Source organism: Scleropages formosus, chromosome 16 (assembly GCF_900964775.1).
Source record: "Scleropages formosus chromosome 16, fSclFor1.1, whole genome shotgun sequence".
Taxonomy (NCBI): domain Eukaryota; kingdom Metazoa; phylum Chordata; class Actinopteri; order Osteoglossiformes; family Osteoglossidae; genus Scleropages; species Scleropages formosus.
In genome coordinates, this window is record NC_041821.1 from 20,741,366 (window position 1) to 20,762,631 (window position 21,266).

General features: G+C 42.1%; 1 protein-coding gene and 1 long non-coding RNA gene across 4 annotated transcripts in view; one reads left to right on the forward strand and one right to left on the reverse strand.

Annotated features, from left to right (window-relative positions):
* Positions 1-19,174, forward strand: part of usp34 (ubiquitin specific peptidase 34) — a 46,912-nt gene extending 27,738 nt beyond the window's left edge. Inside the window, exons 38-78 of one of the 3 annotated variants that reach the window (XM_018750975.2) lie at positions 35-139; positions 364-419; positions 566-870; positions 1,154-1,317; positions 2,134-2,199; positions 2,367-2,513; positions 2,667-2,723; positions 2,821-2,898; positions 3,354-3,448; positions 3,623-3,795; positions 3,885-4,035; positions 4,503-4,581; positions 5,060-5,113; positions 5,190-5,285; positions 5,420-5,484; positions 5,572-5,647; positions 5,744-5,791; positions 6,059-6,124; positions 6,212-6,292; positions 6,382-6,467; positions 7,380-7,548; positions 7,929-8,003; positions 8,187-8,338; positions 8,536-8,689; positions 10,006-10,050; positions 11,059-11,163; positions 11,641-11,788; positions 12,043-12,347; positions 12,665-12,994; positions 13,649-13,806; positions 14,426-14,504; positions 14,718-14,844; positions 15,069-15,176; positions 15,707-15,811; positions 16,038-16,162; positions 16,274-16,397; positions 16,524-16,603; positions 16,822-16,962; positions 17,134-17,280; positions 17,365-17,521; positions 17,661-19,174. In XM_018750975.2, coding sequence (XP_018606491.1) covers positions 35-139; positions 364-419; positions 566-870; positions 1,154-1,317; positions 2,134-2,199; positions 2,367-2,513; positions 2,667-2,723; positions 2,821-2,898; positions 3,354-3,448; positions 3,623-3,795; positions 3,885-4,035; positions 4,503-4,581; positions 5,060-5,113; positions 5,190-5,285; positions 5,420-5,484; positions 5,572-5,647; positions 5,744-5,791; positions 6,059-6,124; positions 6,212-6,292; positions 6,382-6,467; positions 7,380-7,548; positions 7,929-8,003; positions 8,187-8,338; positions 8,536-8,689; positions 10,006-10,050; positions 11,059-11,163; positions 11,641-11,788; positions 12,043-12,347; positions 12,665-12,994; positions 13,649-13,806; positions 14,426-14,504; positions 14,718-14,844; positions 15,069-15,176; positions 15,707-15,811; positions 16,038-16,162; positions 16,274-16,397; positions 16,524-16,603; positions 16,822-16,962; positions 17,134-17,280; positions 17,365-17,521; positions 17,661-18,373 — 5,595 coding nt within the window. In that variant the 3' untranslated portion in view covers positions 18,374-19,174. The remainder of the gene's footprint in view (positions 1-34; positions 140-363; positions 420-565; positions 871-1,153; positions 1,318-2,133; positions 2,200-2,366; positions 2,514-2,666; positions 2,724-2,820; positions 2,899-3,353; positions 3,449-3,622; positions 3,796-3,884; positions 4,036-4,502; positions 4,582-5,059; positions 5,114-5,189; positions 5,286-5,419; positions 5,485-5,571; positions 5,648-5,743; positions 5,792-6,058; positions 6,125-6,211; positions 6,293-6,381; positions 6,468-7,379; positions 7,549-7,928; positions 8,004-8,186; positions 8,339-8,535; positions 8,690-10,005; positions 10,051-11,058; positions 11,164-11,640; positions 11,789-12,042; positions 12,348-12,664; positions 12,995-13,648; positions 13,807-14,425; positions 14,505-14,717; positions 14,845-15,068; positions 15,177-15,706; positions 15,812-16,037; positions 16,163-16,273; positions 16,398-16,523; positions 16,604-16,821; positions 16,963-17,133; positions 17,281-17,364; positions 17,522-17,660) is intronic. The other 2 variants (XM_018750976.2, XM_018750977.2) reach the window with 2 other exon arrangements.
* Positions 19,175-20,596: 1,422 nt separating this feature from the next.
* Positions 20,597-21,263, reverse strand: LOC108933700 (uncharacterized). The gene is made up of 4 exons (XR_001966080.1): positions 21,214-21,263; positions 21,040-21,114; positions 20,777-20,807; positions 20,597-20,638 (listed from the first exon to the last, which is right to left on the reverse strand). It is a non-coding gene; the product is annotated as an uncharacterized LOC108933700 (long non-coding RNA).
* Positions 21,264-21,266: the final 3 nt, after the last annotated feature.

Consider the following 21,266-nt stretch of genomic DNA (forward strand, 5'->3'; position numbering starts at 1 on the left):
GTGTCAATTTTGTAAAGGGAGTTATTCTGCTCAGGTGGAGGACTATGAAGAGGAGCCGCTGCTCAGGACGGGCTGTAAAGAGTACTTTTGGTTGCTATGCAAGCTGATCGACAACATCCATGTGAAGGATGCCAGCCAGGTAACAAGATGTTCTCTGCCATGCTGATTCTGAGGACAAGAGCACTCAGCAAGATGATGATCCTGGTTGAGCAACACGGCATGCCTGTTGACAAAACTGCTTGATGATGTTCCCTTAGTTATGGTTCACAGCCAAGTGGTGTTTTTATCTGAGAGGGAAATTACCTTTTTTTTTTTTTTTTTTTTTTTTTTCCTGCTGTGAGTGTCTCTCTTTTCTCATTCTAGACAACGTTGCTAGATCTTGATGCTTTGGCAAGACACCTTGCAGACTGCATTAGGAGGTGAGAATTTTATTTTTTCAGTTGTGTAATTATTTTTTTCCCCTCCTCACAGGAAGTGAAATGCATTTTGGGGAGCTGGATTTGTGCTATTAATGTCCCTGTCTTCTGTTTGGATCTTTTGCATCTGTCTGTCTGCACCCCATTAGTAGGGAGATCCTGGACCAGCGTGACGGCACAATTGAGGATGATGGGCTGACTGGACTCCTCCGTCTGGCTACCAGTGTAGTCAAACACAAACCACCATTCAAATTCTCCCGTGAGGGCCAGGAGTTTCTACGCGATGTGCATAATCTTCTGTTCATGCTGCCCAGCCTGAAGGACCGGCAGCAGCCCAAGTGCAAGTCACACGCTGCACGAGCTGCTGCCTATGACTTGTTGGTGGAGATGGTCAAGGGCTCTGTGGAGAACTATCGGCTGCTTCACAACTGGGTCATGTCCCAGCACATGCAAGGTTGGCCATGTACTGTGGGGTTTGGCTAATAATGCTGATGATTGATTTTTCCACCTAAAATTTTTACATAAACGTTTAAGTTACAACAGGGCCAATTTTGAATGATGAACCAAGTATTTGGATAGAATTCCTTATTAAACCATTAAATTTGACATCATAAACAAGGCCTTTGGTCAACATATTTTAAATTGGTACAACTAATTTTTCAGTGATTTATGACTGACATGTCTAGCATGACTGTTTTCACCTCTGTTCTAAATGGCCAAATTATTGTATCGCGCAGCTTCCCATGCCCCATATAAGTGGGACTACTGGCCTCATGATGATGTGCGTGCCGAGTGCCGGTTCGTTGGGCTAACCAACCTGGGTGCTACCTGCTACCTGGCCTCCACCATCCAGCAACTCTACATGATCCCAGAGGCTCGGCAGGCTGTCTTCAGTGCAAAGGTGTGCAGACCTTTCCCCTTGTGTTCTTGCTGTTAGTTTTTAAAGTGAATTTATTCCATTCACCATTATACAGGGGTTACTTATGTAATTAAATTGTGTACTTTAAATATTAATACAAATTTTTGGAGTTTGAGTTAGTTTGTTCATCTCCTCTAACCCACTGGTGGAAACGGAAACCATGTGTGTGTTACAGAAGATTATAAATATTATGTCTCTAAATGGTAATTTTTGTGACTTTGAAGCTTTAACTTTCAGAGTTAGTTCAGTTGTCAAATATGACAAATCGTTAAGTTGAATAAGGTTCTCTAGTTTGCAGATTTGAAGGCTTATACATTTATGCTCTAAAATTTGTTCAAGGCCTTTTATTGGGAAACTGAGGTTTATCACGATAAAAATAACCTACAAATTTAGTAAAGATGTCAGCTTCTACAGACAACATTTTAGGTGACACCGTTGCTAAAGGCATCTTGAAGTAATAGGTTAATACTAGGCACATTTTTCTTGCATGATTGCAAGATGAGAGCCTAGGATGAGATGTCGCAACTAACAAGGTCAACCTAGCGTATAAATTTATGTGGAAAATCCCAAAAATGCCATGGAGATTAAGTGCCTTTCTCAATAGTACATTGAGTAGTATGTATAATAGTAGTATGTTTCTCTCAGATATTGAACCAGCAACCTTCTGACCATGAGTTCATCCATTACCACTGTGGTGCTTCTGCTTCTTTAATAGATGTTTTATTGGACTGTGTCATTATGAAAGATATGTGCCATTATTTACATTTCATTAACTTGGATTTGTATTACTGTTCACAGTATGCAGAGGACATAAAGCACAAGACAACCTTACTTGAGCTGCAGAAAATGTTCACATACCTCATGGTGAGGAACACAGTCCATGTTTTTTTCTTGTGGTCATCCCTCACTCACCCTCATGTTCCTACTGTGTGTTGTGATCTATGAGTTTGAAACCCCTTCCCCCTGTCAGTGCTGACCTTTGCATAGTCCTCTCTCTGCAACTTCTGCTGATCTCTCACACTGTCTTTTAGGAGAGTGAGCGGAAGGCGTATAACCCCCGGCCATTCTGCAAGACATACACAATGGATAAGCAGCCACTCAACACAGGAGAACAGAAGGACATGACCGAGTTCTTCACTGACCTCATCACAAAGATTGAGGAGATGTCTCAGGACCTAGTGAGTTGCTGATGTTCCTGTCTCAGGAGTGTCAGAGTCCATAATGCATGGCTTATGTACTGCAACTCACTATTTCAAATTTTCATGTATCAAAAGTCATTGTGAACAGACTTTTGTTGTGTGTTTTGAAACATGGTGGTCCTTGTCTTCTAGAAAAACACAGTGAAAACACTCTTTGGAGGGGTCATCACGAACAATGTGGTGTCTCTGGTAAGGGAGTAACGGTTCAGTTGAAATATCCTACAAAATCATCTTACACTAGTACGCTGCTTTGAAAATGTATTTACTTATCCCTGTACCCTTACAGGACTGTGAGCACGTGAGTCAAACAGCTGAGGAGTTCTACACAGTCAGGTGTCAGGTGGCAGACATGAAGAACATCTATGTGAGTACTGTAGGAATAAAACCTCATATCTGGCGTTTTGTCCCACTCAGACAAAAAATCCAAAACAACTTCTATCAAGTTAATGTGAAACCAGGTCTCAAATAACCATTTGTTAATTCTGTCCTGGCTACTTGTCACATCTGGCTGAGGGTTCTTTGATTTCCCACTTTGTGATCTTTCCTCTTTATTCCACAGTCTTCTAGTCCTTTCTGCATCTGCACAAACCACTAGACAGAAGGAATGTAGCACATTGTCTCAAAATGGAACCAGTGAATTAATATAAAGTTAACTCTCATCAGATAGCCAGGAGATATCATCTGAGTATTTTATTTTACCAGCAGCTGTAAAATGCAGTTTTTTTTGGTAATGCAAATGAATGGAAATCGTGAGTATGCTGATCAATTTAAGCTTCTGCAGTAGATTATGAAACAAAAGTTGAACATGTTCTTGTTTAGGAATCTCTAGATGAAGTGACCATTAAGGACACCCTTGAGGGTGACAATATGTACACATGTTCTCAGTGTGGGAAGAAAGTTCGGGCAGAGAAAAGGTGAGTCTAATTGAAAGGGAACAATTTAATACATACTCTTTACATATTAAGCATTCAAAAACCTGACTCTTGCATTAGTGGCACACTACCTGTCATAATGTCACTTGTTTTGAATAGTTAAATATATCCAATTGATCTTTCTAATTTTAATATTTTTTATTCTACTTCCCCAAGGGCATGCTTTAAAAAGCTGCCACGCATCCTGAGCTTTAACACCATGCGCTACACTTTCAACATGGTGACCATGATGAAGGAAAAGGTCAACACTCACTTCTCCTTCCCACTGCGCCTGGACATGACACCGTACACAGAGGATTTCCTGATGGGCAAGAGTGACAGAAAGGAGGGTATGGTGAAATAATGGTCTCTTTGGCTCCAGTTGTCTGTGCTGGAAGTAGAGAGAACCTTGCTGATGGCCTACTTTTCTGCCCTTCAGGGTTCCGGGAAGAAACTGAGTCCAGGGTAACTGAGAGCTATGAGTATGACCTCATCGGGGTCACCGTGCACACAGGCACAGCAGATGGAGGCCATTACTACAGCTTCATACGGGATATTGTCAACCCACATGCGTACAAGACTAACAAGTGGTGAGAACAGGAGAAGGCGACTGAGCAGCTGCTCACACTGCAGTATTTCCAGCTCTTCTGTGCATCCCTAGTGCCCAATAATCCATCCAGTGTCAATACCCACTTGCCCTGAGCGAGTGAACTGGAGTCTATCCCCGAAGCACTAGGTGCAAGTCTAAGGGAGGGGTACACCCTCGACGGGACACCAGTTCATCGCAGGGTAGTGGCATGTGTGTGCATGCACACACGCTCACTCCCACATTCAACCAGTATGGGTAGTTGAGTCTCACTAATCCACCTGCCTGTCTTTGAAGTGGAGCACCTGGAGGAAACCCATGCAGACTCAGAGAGAACATGTAGATTCCACACAGACAGGGCAGGGATCAAACCCACATTCTCACACAACTCATGCGCTGTGAGGCAGCAGCAACACTACTTGCAGTAATGCTGTGCCAGCCTTTGCCTTACTGTACTTTCCTGTAATTTAGGTACCTCTTTAACGATGCTGAGGTGAAGCCATTTGACTCCGCACAGCTGGCATCTGAGTGCTTCGGGGGCGAGATGACGGTAAGATGTAAACATGGACACTGTACAATCTTTCATTGTAAGGTTTGCTTACATAGTGCTAACGGGATTATCAGATAAGCTGGTAGTGTAGTGGTTAGAGCTGCTGCCTTTGGACCCAAAGGTTGTTGGTTTCAATCCCACCTCAAGCTATAGTACTCTTGAGCAAGGTACTTACCCTAAATTGCTGCAGTAAAATTGCCCAGCTGTATAAATGGGTAAATAATTGTAAATAGCTTAACATTGTAAGTCTCTTTGGAGAAGAGCTTCAGCTAAATGAATAAATGTCAAAAGTCAATATGACACATTAATTTTGTAAAATAATTTTTTGGCAAGTGCATGTGGTGTGCTAGCTTAAGTAGTTCTGACAGTTACTCAAGGTTCTAAATATTTAGTTTTTTCTAACGCTGGTCAGTAATTGTGATCTCAGGTTTATCAATATAAAAATACATTATGAAATGCTTTCAATTTTTTCTTCCAGACAAAGACTTATGACTCTGTCACAGACAAATTCATGGACTTCTCCTTTGAAAAGGTTAGTTGCTCATTGACATTTACTTATTTAAGGAGCACTTTTTTATGGTGTTTGACAATTTTGTCCTTCCTTCCAGACCCACAGTGCCTATATGTTGTTCTACAAGAGAGTTGAACCTGAAGAAGAGAATGGGAAGGACTTCAAATTTGAAGTTTCTCCTGATCTGCTGGAGGTACTATATATAATTTATTGTGTGTATGAGAACACCTTTTTTCTTAATTTCTGTAATAAGACTTTCCTGCTTCTCTTGAGCCACAACTGGCTCATTTGTCAGTCACCATCTGATGTCCATCCTCTTGTTTTCAGTGGATTTGGCATGACAACATGCAGTTTCTCCAGGACAAGAACATTTTTGAGCATACCTACTTTGGGTGAGTAGCAGTGGCCTGTGCCCATTGACCCTGGCAGTGCTGGAGGTGCAGCTGACCCTCTCCTTTTTTTGCTACCATGTTCTGCAGTTTCATGTGGCAATTGTGCAGCAGTATTCCCAGCACCTTGCCTGATCCCAAAGCCATCTCCCTCATGACAGCCAAGGTGAGACTATTGCCCCACCCTTGACTTTTACCCTTCATCTCAGGCTTCAAAACATTGTTCCCATTTTGTTACTGATATGTGTTGTCTCCCTCACAGCTTAGTACGTCTTTTGTCCTGGAGACATTTATTCATTCAAAGGAAAAGGTACTTTTTCCCCTCACACATGTAAATATGTTAACCTTTATGGCTAAAACCACTAACACAAAGTATTATGGTAGTGTGGGTCGGTTTTAATAACATTTAAATCCTTTTTCATTAAATAGTTAATTTCCTGTTAAAGAATGAAGCCTATATAAGCTATTCAAGTCTAAAGAAATATTACTTTAAGAACATGGGTCCTTCTGCAGATCACAAAATACATCTTTTAGTTGTATATTTAAAACGATCCAGCTCTCTAATCTCTATTGATAGCCTACAATGCTGCAATGGATTGAGCTCCTCACCAAGCAGTTCAACAACAGCCAAGCAGCCTGTGAGGTAACTGACACATCCAGCAGTTACTTGTATATATCAAGACCAATGTTCAGTGTCCCCATTGTGTCTAAACTGCTTCTTGTCTTGTAGTGGTTCCTGGACCGCATGGCAGATGACAACTGGTGGCCCATGCAGATCCTCATCAAGTGCCCCAATCAAATAGTGCGGCAGGTAATGCTTGCTCCTCAGACATACCTGCATTTTGGCTGCTGGGCTGGTGGCCACATTTGTTCACCCCTGCTCCTGTATCTCTCCCCTAGATGTTCCAGCGACTGTGTATCCATGTGATCCAGCGGCTGCGGCCTGTGCACGCTCACTTGTACCTGCAGCCCGGCATGGAGGACGGGTATGACCTGTTCAGTTTGAATTGCAGTAGATACTGCTTTCTTTTACATTTTCTTCATGGTTATTTAGTGGACATTCTCATATAAGACTGAGGTCTGAACACAGAGCAGTTTTGAGAGAGAAAATTAATGAAGCAGATTTTTTTTGTCTTTTGTATGATGGAATCCTGTTGTACATGACATGGGACTAATATTATCTAGCCAAGGGTGCTGTCTCTTGAACTCCTCTGTTCATGTCTCTGTTACCTGCAAGTTGTCTTGTACCTACTGTTTCAGCACTCGGCCTTTGAACTCACCTATCGCTGGTGGTGTATTTTGGTAGTTTTCCACTTATGAATATTCATGTCCCCTCCCTTATAGCATAACTCTTTGGAGTTGCATGTTGTTGGTACAGCATACCACTGGAAGGAATCAGACCTTTTTAAACAAAAGACAGACAAAAAAAAAAAAAAACAATATTGTATTGGATACCATGGTGATGTGGCAGATAGTGCCAGTGACTCAGATCCTGAGCTGTGGGGTTTGTACATGGGTTCAGATTTGTTCAAAGCTTGCATGTCTATCCCCAAGTTCCTTTCTTTCCACAGTCCCAGTACATTTGTTTCATGTGAATTTCACTTAGTGTTTGTATGAGTGAATGAGACTCTCATTTTGACTGGTAATGGACTGGCACCCTCCCTGGACTGTTTCCTGCCTTGTGCGCTGTGCTTCTGGGATAGGTTCCAGGCTAAAGGGACCCTGCATCGAACAAGTAGTTTTTTTTTTCTTTTCCTTTTTTTCTTTGTCACTATAATTTCATGGTGTTACATATGAGCTGATATGTCTGTTTTCAGCATACAAAGGCAGTGTTGGAATGTTTCGAAGTAAAGCCCTTCAATGGCATGTTATAAGTGTCCCCCTATTCATATTTGTAGATCTGATGACATGGATGGCCCTGTGGAGGACATTGGTAGTCGATCGTGCGTGACACGATTTGTCAAGACGTTGCTGTCTATCATGGAGCATGGAGTCAAGCCCCACAGCAAGCACTTGACAGAGTACTTCGCCTTCCTTTATGAGTTTGCCAAGATGGGCGAGGAAGAGGTCTGTCCCTGCAGTCCAAAAACTGTTAAATACACTGACTTCAAAGCTCCTGTTTGTGATGCTTATCTCTGCACATTCTTCCATGGTTATGCAGCTGCATATTTTTGTTAGGAGATTCTGAAGCTGGTTTGATATAAGTTCTTGTCTCAAGAAATTTTTTTTTTTTAAACTTTAGTTGTATACATGGAGAAAAATATATAGGACAAAGGTGACTAAGGCTTATGACTCCTTGAGAATCTTCTGTCAGCAAAAATGTGCAGCTGTGTAAATTGAAATTTTTTTTTGCCCTGTTTATAGTGTTCCTATTTCATGGATTGAATTAATGTTGTGGGGTGCTGTGAAGTAATTGTAATGTGTTCCCCCCCCTTCTCTTCCTCCAGAGTCAGTTCCTGCTGTCTTTACAAGCCATTTCCATTATGGTGCATTTTTACATGGGAACCAAGGGGCCTGAGAATGTAAGTTCACCAACAGCCTGGGATATACAGATGATGTTAATGTTGGTAAAATTATTGTGCAGTAGCCTTACTAATGTTTCATATTTCTCTAAACAACTTCCACTAGGCTGGATGGACCTTCATTTTGTTATTGCTCTTTCAGTAGTTTCTTCAGCATGCATGGCTGATTCACTTTACTCCCAGCCACAGGTAGAGGTGCTGTCTGAGGAGGAAGGCGAGGAAGAGGATGATGAGGAGGATATCCTCTCCTTGGCAGAGGAGAAGTACCGGCCAGCTGCTTTAGAGAAGATGGTTGCCCTGATTGCACTACTGGTGGAGCAGTCTAGATCAGAGAGGTGAGGTTCTCATCTCTTTCTGTACCTTTTGGGAAGCATTCGTAGAGGTTTTTCTTGTTGGTTAGCATAAAACAGCTGCCAAATGTGTTAGCAGTTTTACTGTTGTGTGAGTTAAAATAATATCCTAACAGTGGCAGGAGAACAAGTTTTTTGTGTTGAGACGACAGTTTCTGACAAGCATTTCCTTCCTCTTTCAGGCATCTGACCCTCTCTCAGAATGACATGGCAGCATTGACAGGGGGCAAGGGTTTCCCCTTCCTCTTTCAGCACATACGAGATGGTATCAATATTCGCCAGACCTGCAACCTTATCTTCAGCCTCTGCCGCTATAACAACCGGCTGGCAGAACATGTGCGTCCCTCTCCCTCAGTATTCTCACCTTTGTGCCTCTGAACATTGTTTATATTCGGGGGTGGAGAAAATAACTGAAATGCCACATGAAAAGGAGTTTTAACTTTGAAGTATCTAATTCACAATTACAAACACAGCTGCAAAGGTGGATCATAATAGGTTGCAGTGTAGTAGTATATGTCAGTTATAAAAGAGGTCAGATATTTGCTTCTTCAAAGTAACGTGAGCCAGCTAAGTTCCAAAGAGACCAAGTAGTAGGTGCTCAAATTGCAGGTGTATTGGTCACAGAAACTGCACAATTATTCAATGTGTCAAGGGAGCAGTCTCAAAAATGACACCATATACCAAATATGGACAAACTTAAATGGCAAAGTGGAACAGTGGTTGCAAGTTGAAGCACACTGAAAGGGATAGATGGACTCTTCACAGGATGGTTGCTAAATGGCACTGAAATATCCCCTTAAAAACTACTACAGAATTGAATCAGCACCTCCTTGACTCATCTCAGCAAAAGCTATATGTTATGAGAATCACAAAGCTGGAATTTATGGCAGGACTGCAGTTTCAAAACTGCTTGTATTCAAGGACAAAGTGCAAAGGTGCATAATCTGCTTTAAGCAGCACAAAACCTCGACTTCCGAGCAATGGGGGGAAAAAAAAAAATCAAATCTTTCATCATATTTCTTGCATCCAGACAGGTTTATGTTTGAGGATTGAAGGCGTGCTTCAGCTTTTTCCAATTTCTGGTGCAGGATCCATAGTAGTATGGGCGACCATCTCGTAGCAGTCATTAGATCCAATTATTGTTCTGTATGGTCTTAAAACATCCAAGGAATTTGAGGCCATTTTACAGGGCAGGGTGCACCCTGTGGTACAAACAGTTACCTCATAATGTTCCCATATTTCAGGATGGTAACTTCCCAATGAACACCAGGATGAAGTCAAACGCCTTTCATGGGCTCACCAGCCACCAGATCAAAATGTTACTGAACCTTTATGGGAAATGTAGCACAATGTGTGAAATAATTTCCAACTCCTTCATCCTACAAAGCGCTGGAAACTTTTGTTATTGAAGAATGTGTCCCACTACACACTGAACTTGTATGACAGCATTCCAAGAAGGATCCAAGGTGTTCTGAAGGCAAAGGGAGCTCATACTTCTTATTAGATTCTTGATATTAATAGTGTTTGGTATTTGTTATATTGTCCTCCACTGTATATTTATTTTATATATGCACCTTTTATGTATTGTGTAGTCATAATCTATTACATTTTATCCTCATAACTGTGTGTATATTTTTGTTTCTATGTTTCAGATTGTTTCCATGCTTTTCACGTCAATCGCAAAACTCACTCCTGAGGTAGGTGATAAATGAGTATTTAGTCAAGTAGAGGTGCAGTCTTAATCTGGTTTATAAAGGTAGTGCGTTCTTGAAAATCTTTTAGTAGTGCAAACTCTCATAACTCGATGTAATTACCTCTAGTTTTATTGGCAAAACTTTAGTTGTTGAGCACAAAAACTGGCACCCGTTTGTGATAACCACTGAATTCCATTACAGTGGACACACTTATTTCAATAGTTAACATTAGTAGTTTTAACACAGCAGGGCAGTTTCCTTCATTAATTATTCTAATACTATCTGGCTGTCTACCTTTGCTCATTCAGCCTTTTCCAAGTTGTTACATACCATACACTTAAACACCCACAGAAAAACATACATAAACATGATACTCCGTCTATATGTACTAAACTGCTAATGAAAAACAACAGTAAGGACAAAAGAAACCTATGAAAAAAAAGACAAAAGTTTGCACTTGCTGAACAAACTGACATGGACATTTGATGATGTCAGGGCTGTTCGATCAAATAAGTTTTTTTTTATCCCCACTCATTGTGTGTGAAGTTTGCATTTTCTCCATGTGCTCAATTGCCTGCAGTGTGGGCGTGCTGGTCCAAGTGTGTGCGGCACAAATGTACCATTACTCTGGTGTATTAATGGGCGAATGATTGTAGGGAGTTCAGTGTCATGTATCTAATGCAGTAAGTCACTTTAAGTTAAATATCACTAAATACTAATTGTTGAAATTTGCTTTGTAGACAAGTTTCTAAATGAATAAATATTGCTTTGCTCAGGTGTTGAGAGGTGCAGGAAATACATACTTGGTCCTTTTAAATGCAAAGAAATGCTTCAAATCAGAGTAGAGGTATTAAATGAAACTCTTGATAAAATTAAATTCTCAAATCTTGTATCTCAGAGCGTCAATAATTGTAAGTGTGACCCCTCTACAGATTGGATTGATTCTGCCCTAGAAGTGATTCTGTTTTCAGTTTTCTCAAGTCTTCTAATGCTCTGTTCCCACCATCAAAGGCTGCAAACCCATTCTTCAAGCTGCTCACCATGCTCATGGAGTTTGCTGGTGGGCCCCCTGGCATGCCTTCCTTTGCCTCTTATATTCTACAGAGGATCTGGGAGGTAGGCCTGCTGCTGAAAGTCTGTAAAACTTTAACAGTACAGGTTGTGATTTCCCCCCGCCATCAGGATATTTGCTCATGAGGGACCTGTTTCAAAATAGCAGCTGGCAAACTGCAGTAATTGTTGCTGTCTTATATTGCTGTTTCTTAGATCATAACTTGACATTGCAAATCTGCCTAGCAGGAAAAGTAATGTTTTTCCTCATGCTTTCAGGCATCCATTTGCCAGGTTTTGTTAGTTTTAACTTATGTACTACAGACTATAAGCAATTGTATAATTTATTGAATGTTTGTATCCAGAGGTGGCTTAAATTTTATCTAGATTTGCTTTCACAATTTTGAGTAATCTAAAAGGTGCAACACCTTCTCTTTGGACTTGAACTGGGAATTTTTGACTCTCATTCCAGTACCATAAACGCTGTACAAATTATTCATTTTTTGCACTTGAAACCCAGTTTTTGCATACTTTGCATTCCAGGTGATAGAGTACAACCCCTCTCAGTGTCTGGACTGGTTGGCTGTGCAGACACCACGTAACAAGTTGGCCCACAGCTGGGTCTTGCAGAACATGGAGAACTGGGTGGAGCGGTTCCTGCTTGCCCACAACTACCCCCGTGTGCGCACATGTACGGATCACCATTGGTCATAAGCCCATGCTGTTGCAATAGTGCAGCAGGAACTTGCAGAGAGCAATAACTTTAGAATGATCTGCTAATTAAGGGGGTTTTTTTATTTTTATTTTTATATATATTGGGAAACTGCTAAAGTTTGGCTCAAATCATGGGAAAGAAATGAGTGAAAATGTGAACAAATTGGTTCCACTGTGTTTTTATTGTATTGTGACTGCTTGTTTTTCCATTTCCTCACCCACCCCTTTTAGCTGCAGCCTACCTCCTGGTTTCCCTCATTCCCAGCAACTCCTTCCGGCAAATGTTCCGCTCAACGCGCTCATTGCACATCCCCACCCGGGACCTGCCTTTGAGCCCTGACACCACTGTGGTGCTGCACCAGGTCTACAACCTGCTGCTGGGTTTGTTGAGCCGGGCCAAGCTCTACGTGGACGCTGCTGTGCATGGCACTACCAAGCTGGTGCAGTACTTCAGCTTCATGACCTACTGTCTCATTTCCAAGACAGAGAAACTCATGTTCTCTGGCTACTTCATGGACCTCTGGAACCTATTTCAGGTACTAAAAGTACCACTTTCAACCAAAATTTTCTTACTAGGAGCCTGAAGGGCTGAGCAGCTGCTATGGCAGAAAAGTAGTTCTGTGTTTAAGGGTATAATGTAGTAACCATTATATCTTGAAATAATCACTAATATGATTTTGCACTTGGATTTCTAAATGATATGTTTCTACAAAGGTTTCCTTTAGAATGTCTTTACAGACTTTCAGGATGTTGCTCAATATGTCAGCTAACATTAGAGGGAAAACTAACCCCCCCCACCCCCACAATTTTATATTAACCCATCTCCCTTCTTGGAACTTTTTTCTCCCCGCAGCCCAAATTGTCAGAGCCAGCCATTGCTACAAACCACAACAAGCAGGCTCTGCTGTCTTTCTGGTATAATGTTTGCGTTGACTGCCCAGAGAATGTTCGTCTGGTGGTGCAGAGCCCAGTTGTCACTAAGAACATTGCCTTCAATTACATACTGGCTGATCACGATGACCAGGAGGTGGTGCTTTTTAACCGTGGAATGCTCCCTGCCTACTATGGCATCCTACGCATGTGCTGTGAACAGTCCCCTGCCTTCACACGACAACTAGCCTCTCACCAGAACATCCAGTGGGCGTTTAAGAATCTCACGCCCCATGCCAGCCAGTATCCTGGGGTATGTATCCCTCTACGTGTAGACTTTCACCCATCATTCATTTCCAGCATTTTGTAGACATATTAATACATGTCTTTTAATTCTCTCGATCTGCAGTTAGTAGCACTTTTACTGCTATTTAAGTCTTGCTAACAACGGTGCCCCCGGTCAGTTCTTCCAGTGTGCTTATGTTACTTTTGTCCAGCAAAACATAAAGACAAACATGGACACAGGAGGAATTCAGGGTCTGCCTCTTGTCATTGCTTTTTACCCAAATGATAAATGTAACTGACTAGATGCTGGGCTACAATAAAACATCTTCAGAGTCTGCAGGATGGGAGCTAAATTTTGCCTGAACACAGACTTTAGTTTTGGGTAGCCCTTTGTGTGTCTTGCTGAAGGATCATTTGGCATGAGTTGTGGTTTAGCAGCCAAGTCTTTGACGCAGGTGTATAGATGATGCAGTAGTCGGTGATGAGGGTTGATGGTGTTGTCAACAGTGGGGTAGTCTAGGCGTTGGGGAAGATGTCAAAGCTACTGCAGTAGGGGAAATTTTGATGGAATAAGTTTTTGTGTTGTCCACTTGGATGGAGTGGAGAGGGCTACGAGAAAGAAGTATAGATGGTGGGGTTTTCAGGATCTTCAATGCATTGGCTGAATGTTGTTGTCCTCTAGGCAGTGGAAGAGCTCTTCAACCTGATGCAGCTGTTTGTGGCCCAGCGACCTGATATGAGGGAGGAGGAGTTGGAGGACATAAAGCAGTTCAAGAAGACCACCATCAGCTGCTACCTGCGTTGCTTGGATGGCCGTTCCTGCTGGACTACCCTCATCAGGTGATTCTGATTCACATTTTCACACACTCCTTCTTTCACTCTCTCATACTCTGTCATAATTACAGGTATCCCCTGCTTTTTGAAAGTTTGCTTTTATGAAACACCTACATTAGTACCTGTTTTTGCTAACAAAGTAATCTGAAGAGGAATTTTGCTTTTATGAAAAAGGCAAAAAGCAAAAATAGTGTTCAGCATTTGTTTTACTGCGAACTGTTAGAGGCAGCTTGCATCCTGAGTGGTGCTGCCAAGCTCCTTCCCCGGGAACTACACTGAGCATCTCAGCATTAAGCTACCATAGTTTTGAACTGTGTCTGAGCATCTGTGGTTTATCTCGATTTATTTTGTGCATCCCTTAGCAAGATGTGTCCTAAGGTATGAGAAGAACCTAAGGGTGTTGCGCTTAGCGTAAAACTGGACCTAATTAAGCATTTTGATTCTGTTGAACGAATATAAAATTACCATAAATTAATGGTAGTTGCTTCGTTTTACACCATTTTGGCTTACAGAAGATTTCATGGGAACGGTCCACTTTTGGATAGCGGGGGAGATCTGTACCTCCTTCCTTATCTAGGTTGTGTCATTCTCTTGCTAAATTTTTATTCATTCTGCCATTTGACAGTGCCTTCAGGATCTTGCTGGAGAATGATGAAGACCGGCTGCTAGTAGTTTTTAACCGGGGACTCATCTTGATGACGGAGGTATGTGAAGAACAGTAACATTGTTTCTCTAAAATGGTCCCAAAGTTTGGAGGCATTGAGGTGATATTGAACTGATCGAATGGTAGGCATCCATTCAGCACTGCTTATGGGCTGGTTGTATGAAGACATCTACCATTGCTTATGTCGTCATACTGCATGATATAACGTTTCTAAGGAAATATGTCCATTTTGAACTTTTCTGCCCATCTGCAGTCCTTCAACACCTTGCACATGATGTACCATGAGGCAACTGCCTGCCACGTGACCGGGGACCTGGTCGAGTTGCTATCCATCTTTCTTTCTGTCCTCAAGGCCACGCGGCCTTACTTGCAGCGCAAAGGTCAGCCCTACATTCTCATTTTGTCATTGCTGGTGAAAGCCTATATTTCATGCTAACACATTTTAATTGGGGTGTTCAGAAGTGTTTCTCTATGACTTATGTATTTTTTGACAACTGTACTTGGTGTGTTCCATTCACAGTGTATCGGCATTGTATTGCCTGTTACAATTCAGTGTTTGTTCCTCTCTCTTTCCTGAGTTTTAACTGGAACTCTAATCTTCCAGATGTGAAACAGGCTTTGATACAGTGGCAGGAAAGGATAGACTTTGCCCACAAACTCCTCACACTGCTGAACTCCTACAGCCCTCCAGAGCTGCGCAATGCCTGCTTGGGTCTGTATCTTGGCCATTGTTCTTACATTTACATTTATTCACTTAGCAGACACTTTTTCTCCAAAGCGACTTACAACAGATACTATGTAGTGTTACTAGCCCACGTCTTATTCACCAAGGTGACTATATTGCTAGATACACTACTTACAAGGGGTTACTCATCCATGCATCAGTGAAACACACTCACTCCGTGACACTCACTCACTATGGGGGAACCCGAACAGCATGTCTTTGGACTGTGGGTGGAAACCGGAGCACCCGGAGGAAACCCATGCAGACACGGGGAGAACATGCAAACTCCCCACAGACTGAGCAGGGATCGCACCCACGTTCTCTTGCGCCACTCAGGTGCTGTGAGACAGCAGTGCTACTCGCTGTGCCACCGTGCAGCCGCCGTTCTTTAAGTGAATTTCATAAACTGACATTCTGAAAAAGCGTTTCTCTTTTTGCTTTGAGGAAAAAAACGTCTGGTGCTTATTTACAGCATTTTTCCCCATTTCATTATTGGTCTTTTTGGCATTCCTTTCTAGATGTGTTGAAGGAGCTGGTTCTCCTCAGCCCCCATGATTTCCTGCACACCCTGGTGCCCTTCCTGCAGCACAATCACTGTACCTACCACCACAGCAACATCCCCAGTGAGTAAAAAGATCATGTTCTAAACTCACTAGTCAATCAGAAGTAAGGGGTATTAGTATTCAAGAATGTTGGGTTGCTCTTCTTGGTAGTCAATTCATCTTTGGATATGGATGTTTTATGCCCATCAGAGAACAATTATCAATTGTATATCTATGCTACAGACCACTGAGACACCAAAGGACTGAATGGTTCAAATTTAAGGCCTTGTCCTTTGTGTGGTTGCAGTGTCCTTCGGCCCCTACTTGCCTTGTAGGGAGAACATCAAGCTGATGGGTGGGAAGAATAACATTCGTCCCCCCAGGCCTGAGCTCAATATGTGTCTCCTTCCATCGATGGTCGAGACCAGTAAGGTCAGTGTTGGTGAGAAGGACTTGACCCGCTATTTGTTTTTATAGTTGGCTTTTACTGCGGTTTACTCATTTAGGGAGCTTTTTCTGTATGTGTTTTTGATCATCTCCTAGGGGAAGGATGAAGTCTATGACCGCATGTTGCTGGACTACTTTCTTTCCTATCATCAGTTCATCCACCTGCTGTGTCGAGTGGCCATCAACTGCGAAAAGTTCACTGAAACCCTTGTCAAACTAAGTACGTGTAATTAGTACCTGAGTGCGGTTCAGTGCAACTTGGTCAAATGTGAAATAAAACCAATGGATAAATACGGTGAAGTGCAACAGATGGAAAATGTTACCTTGTAACTCCCTCCCCCCTCAGGTGTCTTGATCGCTTATGAAGGATTACCTCTGCATCTGGCTCTCTTCCCCAAGCTGTGGACAGAGCTTGCACAGTCTCAGGTAAGGTGTACTGCGCCTAAGCCTTTCTGCTTTAAAATTCATGAATCTGTCTGTCAGCTTATATTGGATGTTATGCTCATAGAATTTTCTGTATAGAAGATTTTCTCACAGTATTTGATTAGTGTTTACCTTCAGTGCTCATTACAAATCGGTTATTGCAACTTGCACTTCCTGGTTTAAATAGTTTTTATTGCTAATTTGATTCTTTCTCCCTCAAGTCACCCATGGCCAAAACTTGCGTGAAGCTGCTATGTGAGGACCCAGCATTTGGAGAGTACATCAAGTGCATCTTGATGGACGAGAGGACCTTTCTCAACAATAACCTGGCTTATTCTTTCCTCACCTGCTTCTTGCACAAGGTTGGTGCTTCTGTTAGACTGCCTTTTGCAGCATTAGAGCAGGAAAGTCTGAGTTCAGCCGTGGCTGATTATAACCTGTTAGGAGTGCAGGAAGTTTGATGCTGCCTCTACCTGCGTAATGGGACACAGCTAGGTGGAAGCTGAATGTCACTGTATGTTTCACCTGGTCAGGTGCAGAGTCAGGTGCTGCCTGGCCCCAGTTGTGCCAACCTGATCAACATGCTGGTCACAAACCTGGTCAACGAGTATCACAGCCTGGAGCCTCAGTTGGCCAGTCAGCGCATGGAAATCTGCAAGGCGAGCACCGTTCTCAATTCGGTGAGTTTTTACTCTAATGTTGAAAGTATCCTCTTTTCAGCATTTTAGGTGCTTTAAAAGTGACCTTTCCACCTCCTCTGCCAGGACCTGCGAGCCCTTGTGCTGATGCTGTCGGTGCACACACCCCAGCATCTGGACCCTGCTCTGGGCCCCACTCTCCAGGACCTTCTGGTCAAGTGTCGCACCTGTCTACAGCACCACAGCACCCTGGAGACAGAGGCCAAAGATCGCAAAACCAGAGGTACCTTCCTACCAACAGCCCTCCCTCTGAGAATGGAGAGCTTGTATTTCTGTCCATCTCCTTTTCTGTCTCTTTGAGACACATGCTCAGCAACACAGGCAGTCAGGTGTCTTAACACAGTCTCCAAACTTTTTCTCAGCAGAGGAAGAGGGTGCAACCCCTGTGAAGCGCCGACGGGTGAGCAGTGAAGAGGAGAGGCCCATGGAGAGCAGTAGCAGTGGTGGAGGGTGCCCCACCTCCTCGTCCTCTTCATCCTCCATCTCATCGTCCTGCATGGAGATGAAGCCTGAGCCACGGGAGGCATTGACGCCTGCCAGCACCTCCGATACAGAAACACGGGACTCATCTGTCATCGATCCGGGCACTGAACAGGACCCTCACACCCCGGGGAGCATTTCCCCCAAGGAGGAAAAGATGGAGGCTTCATCATCGTCATCTTCCCTCCCGGAGGAGGTTTTGCCATCTGGGCAGCAGGAGAACCCCGTAGCAGGAGGAAGCAAGCCCAACGATGGTGCAGCTGAGAAGGACGGCACAGAGGAAAAGGAGGAGGAGCAGGAGTCTGGCTCCAAGATGTTTGGGCCTGCTGTTGCTGGCCCCACAGAGGAGGACCCGGCAACCCCTTCCACCTCAGTGCTGGCAGGGCTCCAGGAGGCTGGGGAGGGCCAGGGTTTTCCCCTGTCAGAGGTGGACAGTGGCAGCCTGGCACCTGGTTGCAGCCACACTGCTTCACATGGCTTCTTGAACTTGGTGCAGCAGCAGGACATGCTGGACATGCTTTGCAGGACAGTGGAGTCCACCATTAGTGTGGTCAGCAAACTGCCCGGCAAAGGTACCCGCAATGCATCCTCCTGACAAGATTCTTAGCACGCTGGGCTTTTAAAACCTTTATTATTGTTGTTATTCTGTTTATTATGCAGTGTTTTTTTCTTTCCTTATGCTTTCCTCTTTCCTTTTTATTTGAACCAACTACTTCTGGCTGACCTGATCATTTGCTCTGTGCTCCAGTTTGTCACGTGGTCTTTTCTTCAGCTTGAATGGCAATAGTCGTAACAATATGCTTGAAGCATCTGAGGACAGAAACGTGCTCCACCTCAGATCTATTTAACAAAAGTAAAAAGAAAATTGCAGCTATAGCAGATTTTCTTAAAGGGCAGAACTTTTTTAATTTTGACTTTCAGTTATTTGAAGTGATTTATTCGTTTGAGGTTGCTGTAATGGGGGAAGGTTTACAGAATTTTAGTCTTCTCTCTTCTGTATGTAATTTAATATTATTGCATTTTTACTGTGTATAAAATGTTGTCTCCTGTGCCAGTTTTGTACTTTATTAAAGAGGCGAGTCGCCTCACATTTCTGTGGTTACATTCAAACTGAGTTTACTTGTACATTAAAAGAACCACAAGAAACTTGATTCTATTAAGAATCCTCTAGTTGTGGCCTGGCAGTGTATATGAATATATATGGTGCTTTATTTGACAGGATACCTGTGGATGAAATAAAGCACACTTGGTGTAACAGTTGGAGCTTTATTTTATTTACCAAAATACATTCCATACTATATTGTCATCTTTGCATTTTTCTGATGTTTAATTTTTATTTAGGGTAACTTAATAAAAGTTTAATATTAATACTTAAACCCAAAACCCAGCAGTCCCCCCCCCCCCCTTTTTTTTTTTTTTTTTTTTTTTGCAAAGATTTAGAATACTGTTTTTTTTTTTTTTTTTTTTTTTTTGTTTTCCTTTACACTGGTCTGCCAGCTTTTTATGGAGTTATGCATTAAGCCAGCTTTGCAGAATGGAAGAGACTTCCTTATTAGAATGGGTGAGCTTTTGCCTTGTGTTTTGTAAGGTGTCTATATCCTGGCAGTATTGTCATCTGAACAAGTCTACGTGTTCTAAAGTTACCCCCCCCCCCCGAGTCGAGGAGCCTTGCTCCACTGGAATGCTCTCCATTCTCATGCTGGTCTAGCAAGAAAGTTCTCATTTTCCCCACAGTACATTGGGCTCTGTTCAGATAGGCTTGATCACCAGTGCCTTGCATGTTAGTGTTTGTGGATTTTTTTTTTTTTTTAATATTTAAAATATTTTTTTGAGTCCTGTTGTAGAAATCATATCAATGGTGCTTGTGAACCTTTCAAGCATTTTTTTTTTTTTTTTTTAATAAATAAACTCAATCCCCAGAAAATTGATTCTACTCAAAGGAGGCTGTGGGTTAGGTCAGTAAATTTGGTTTTAGTGGAGGGCTTAAATGAATCTCTGTATCATTTAATTTTCTCGATTGGCACTTTACTGTAACTTTTTTGTTTTAATCTGTGAAATAATGTAAAACTAACAGTAAATTTTTAATAAAATTGGAATATCCTTTATGACATAGAAATGTTGCTTTTCTATTCTCCACAATTTTTATCTACAATGGAAGCAAATTTGCATGTTTACTTGTTAACCTTAGATTCTTTTAATTTTTGCATTTATTTAGTTTTGTCAGATTTGAATTGGCTTTCTTGATCATACAATTTTGAAGTTGTCTAACTATGTACATGTATACAGTAGGACATTAGTGTGATTAATTTCTACTTTTGTATTGGTTCCCCTTCCTTTTCCTGAGACTTTAATCCTCAGCTACGCACTCAATAATTGTCCCTTAAATAATACACAGCTCTCCACTCTCATATCCACTTAGATAAATTCACTAAAAAGGATGAACAGGGATCCTAATAAACTTGGACTGTAATTATTTAATCTGCAATTAAAATGCATTTTCCAGTGTCTGTACATATAGGTCTCTTAATTACATCCTCTGAATTAGTGCTGCATCCTTATATAATTCATTTTTACAGTTTCTCTCAAATTCCCTTCTGTTGAACTTTTTAAAAGTTTTTTTTTTTTTTTTTTTTTTTTTTTCCCTCCCCCCCCCCTTTTTGTTTACTGGTAACACTGTTGGGAAATGGACCTGGGTGTCCTTTCCGTCGGGGGCGGGGTAAGGTATATGTTCCGCTCCAATGGATATGTCCCAGTTGACTGGACAATGTCAGAAGGTAGAGGTCTGGCTATTGTCTGTGTTGCTGTCACTGTCTTTTTCTTTCTGCTTATGGGTCCATCTTGTACCATGAGAGCTCTGATCCTGAAAATATAAGTTACACTATTACATCATAAGCTGAACAAAAGCAAGGCAGAGTTGTTTTAACCAAGAAGATCTTTGATGCCTCCTTTTCGTCACATATGGCATGTTTTTGTCATTTCCGTATTAATGGTAACTCACCGAATTTCTGGTTTCTCTCTGGAATGAATTCCTAAAAAGGAGATTTAAGAAATATAAAAATTTCACACAGACACATGAAAAATCTTTGCTGTTGTAACATTTTCGGTCCTCAATTTGAAAACTAATTCTGTCTTAGTCAATATAGAACAAACCACTACAGGGTTGTTTTTCTCCCTTCTTTTTAGTAATTGACAAAAATGCCAGGAATTTTGCTTTCTAATCTCTTGACAGTGTATTCATGGAGACAAAGTAGTTGTACTCACTCCTCTGTCGTGTTGCTGTCGATGCAGAGGTTTGTAGTCGAGAAGTTGTCAGCGTTTTTTCTTTGTTTTCTAAACCTGGATATAAACACGGTTAATTCTTTGTTAGACAACATGTTGCTAGATGTTGGGTTCTTGGTATTTTTTCACCTATTTCATGAGCTCCTGTGGACTCACCTGACAAACATAACAGCCAACACCACTGCCACTGCCACACTAATGCCCAGCAG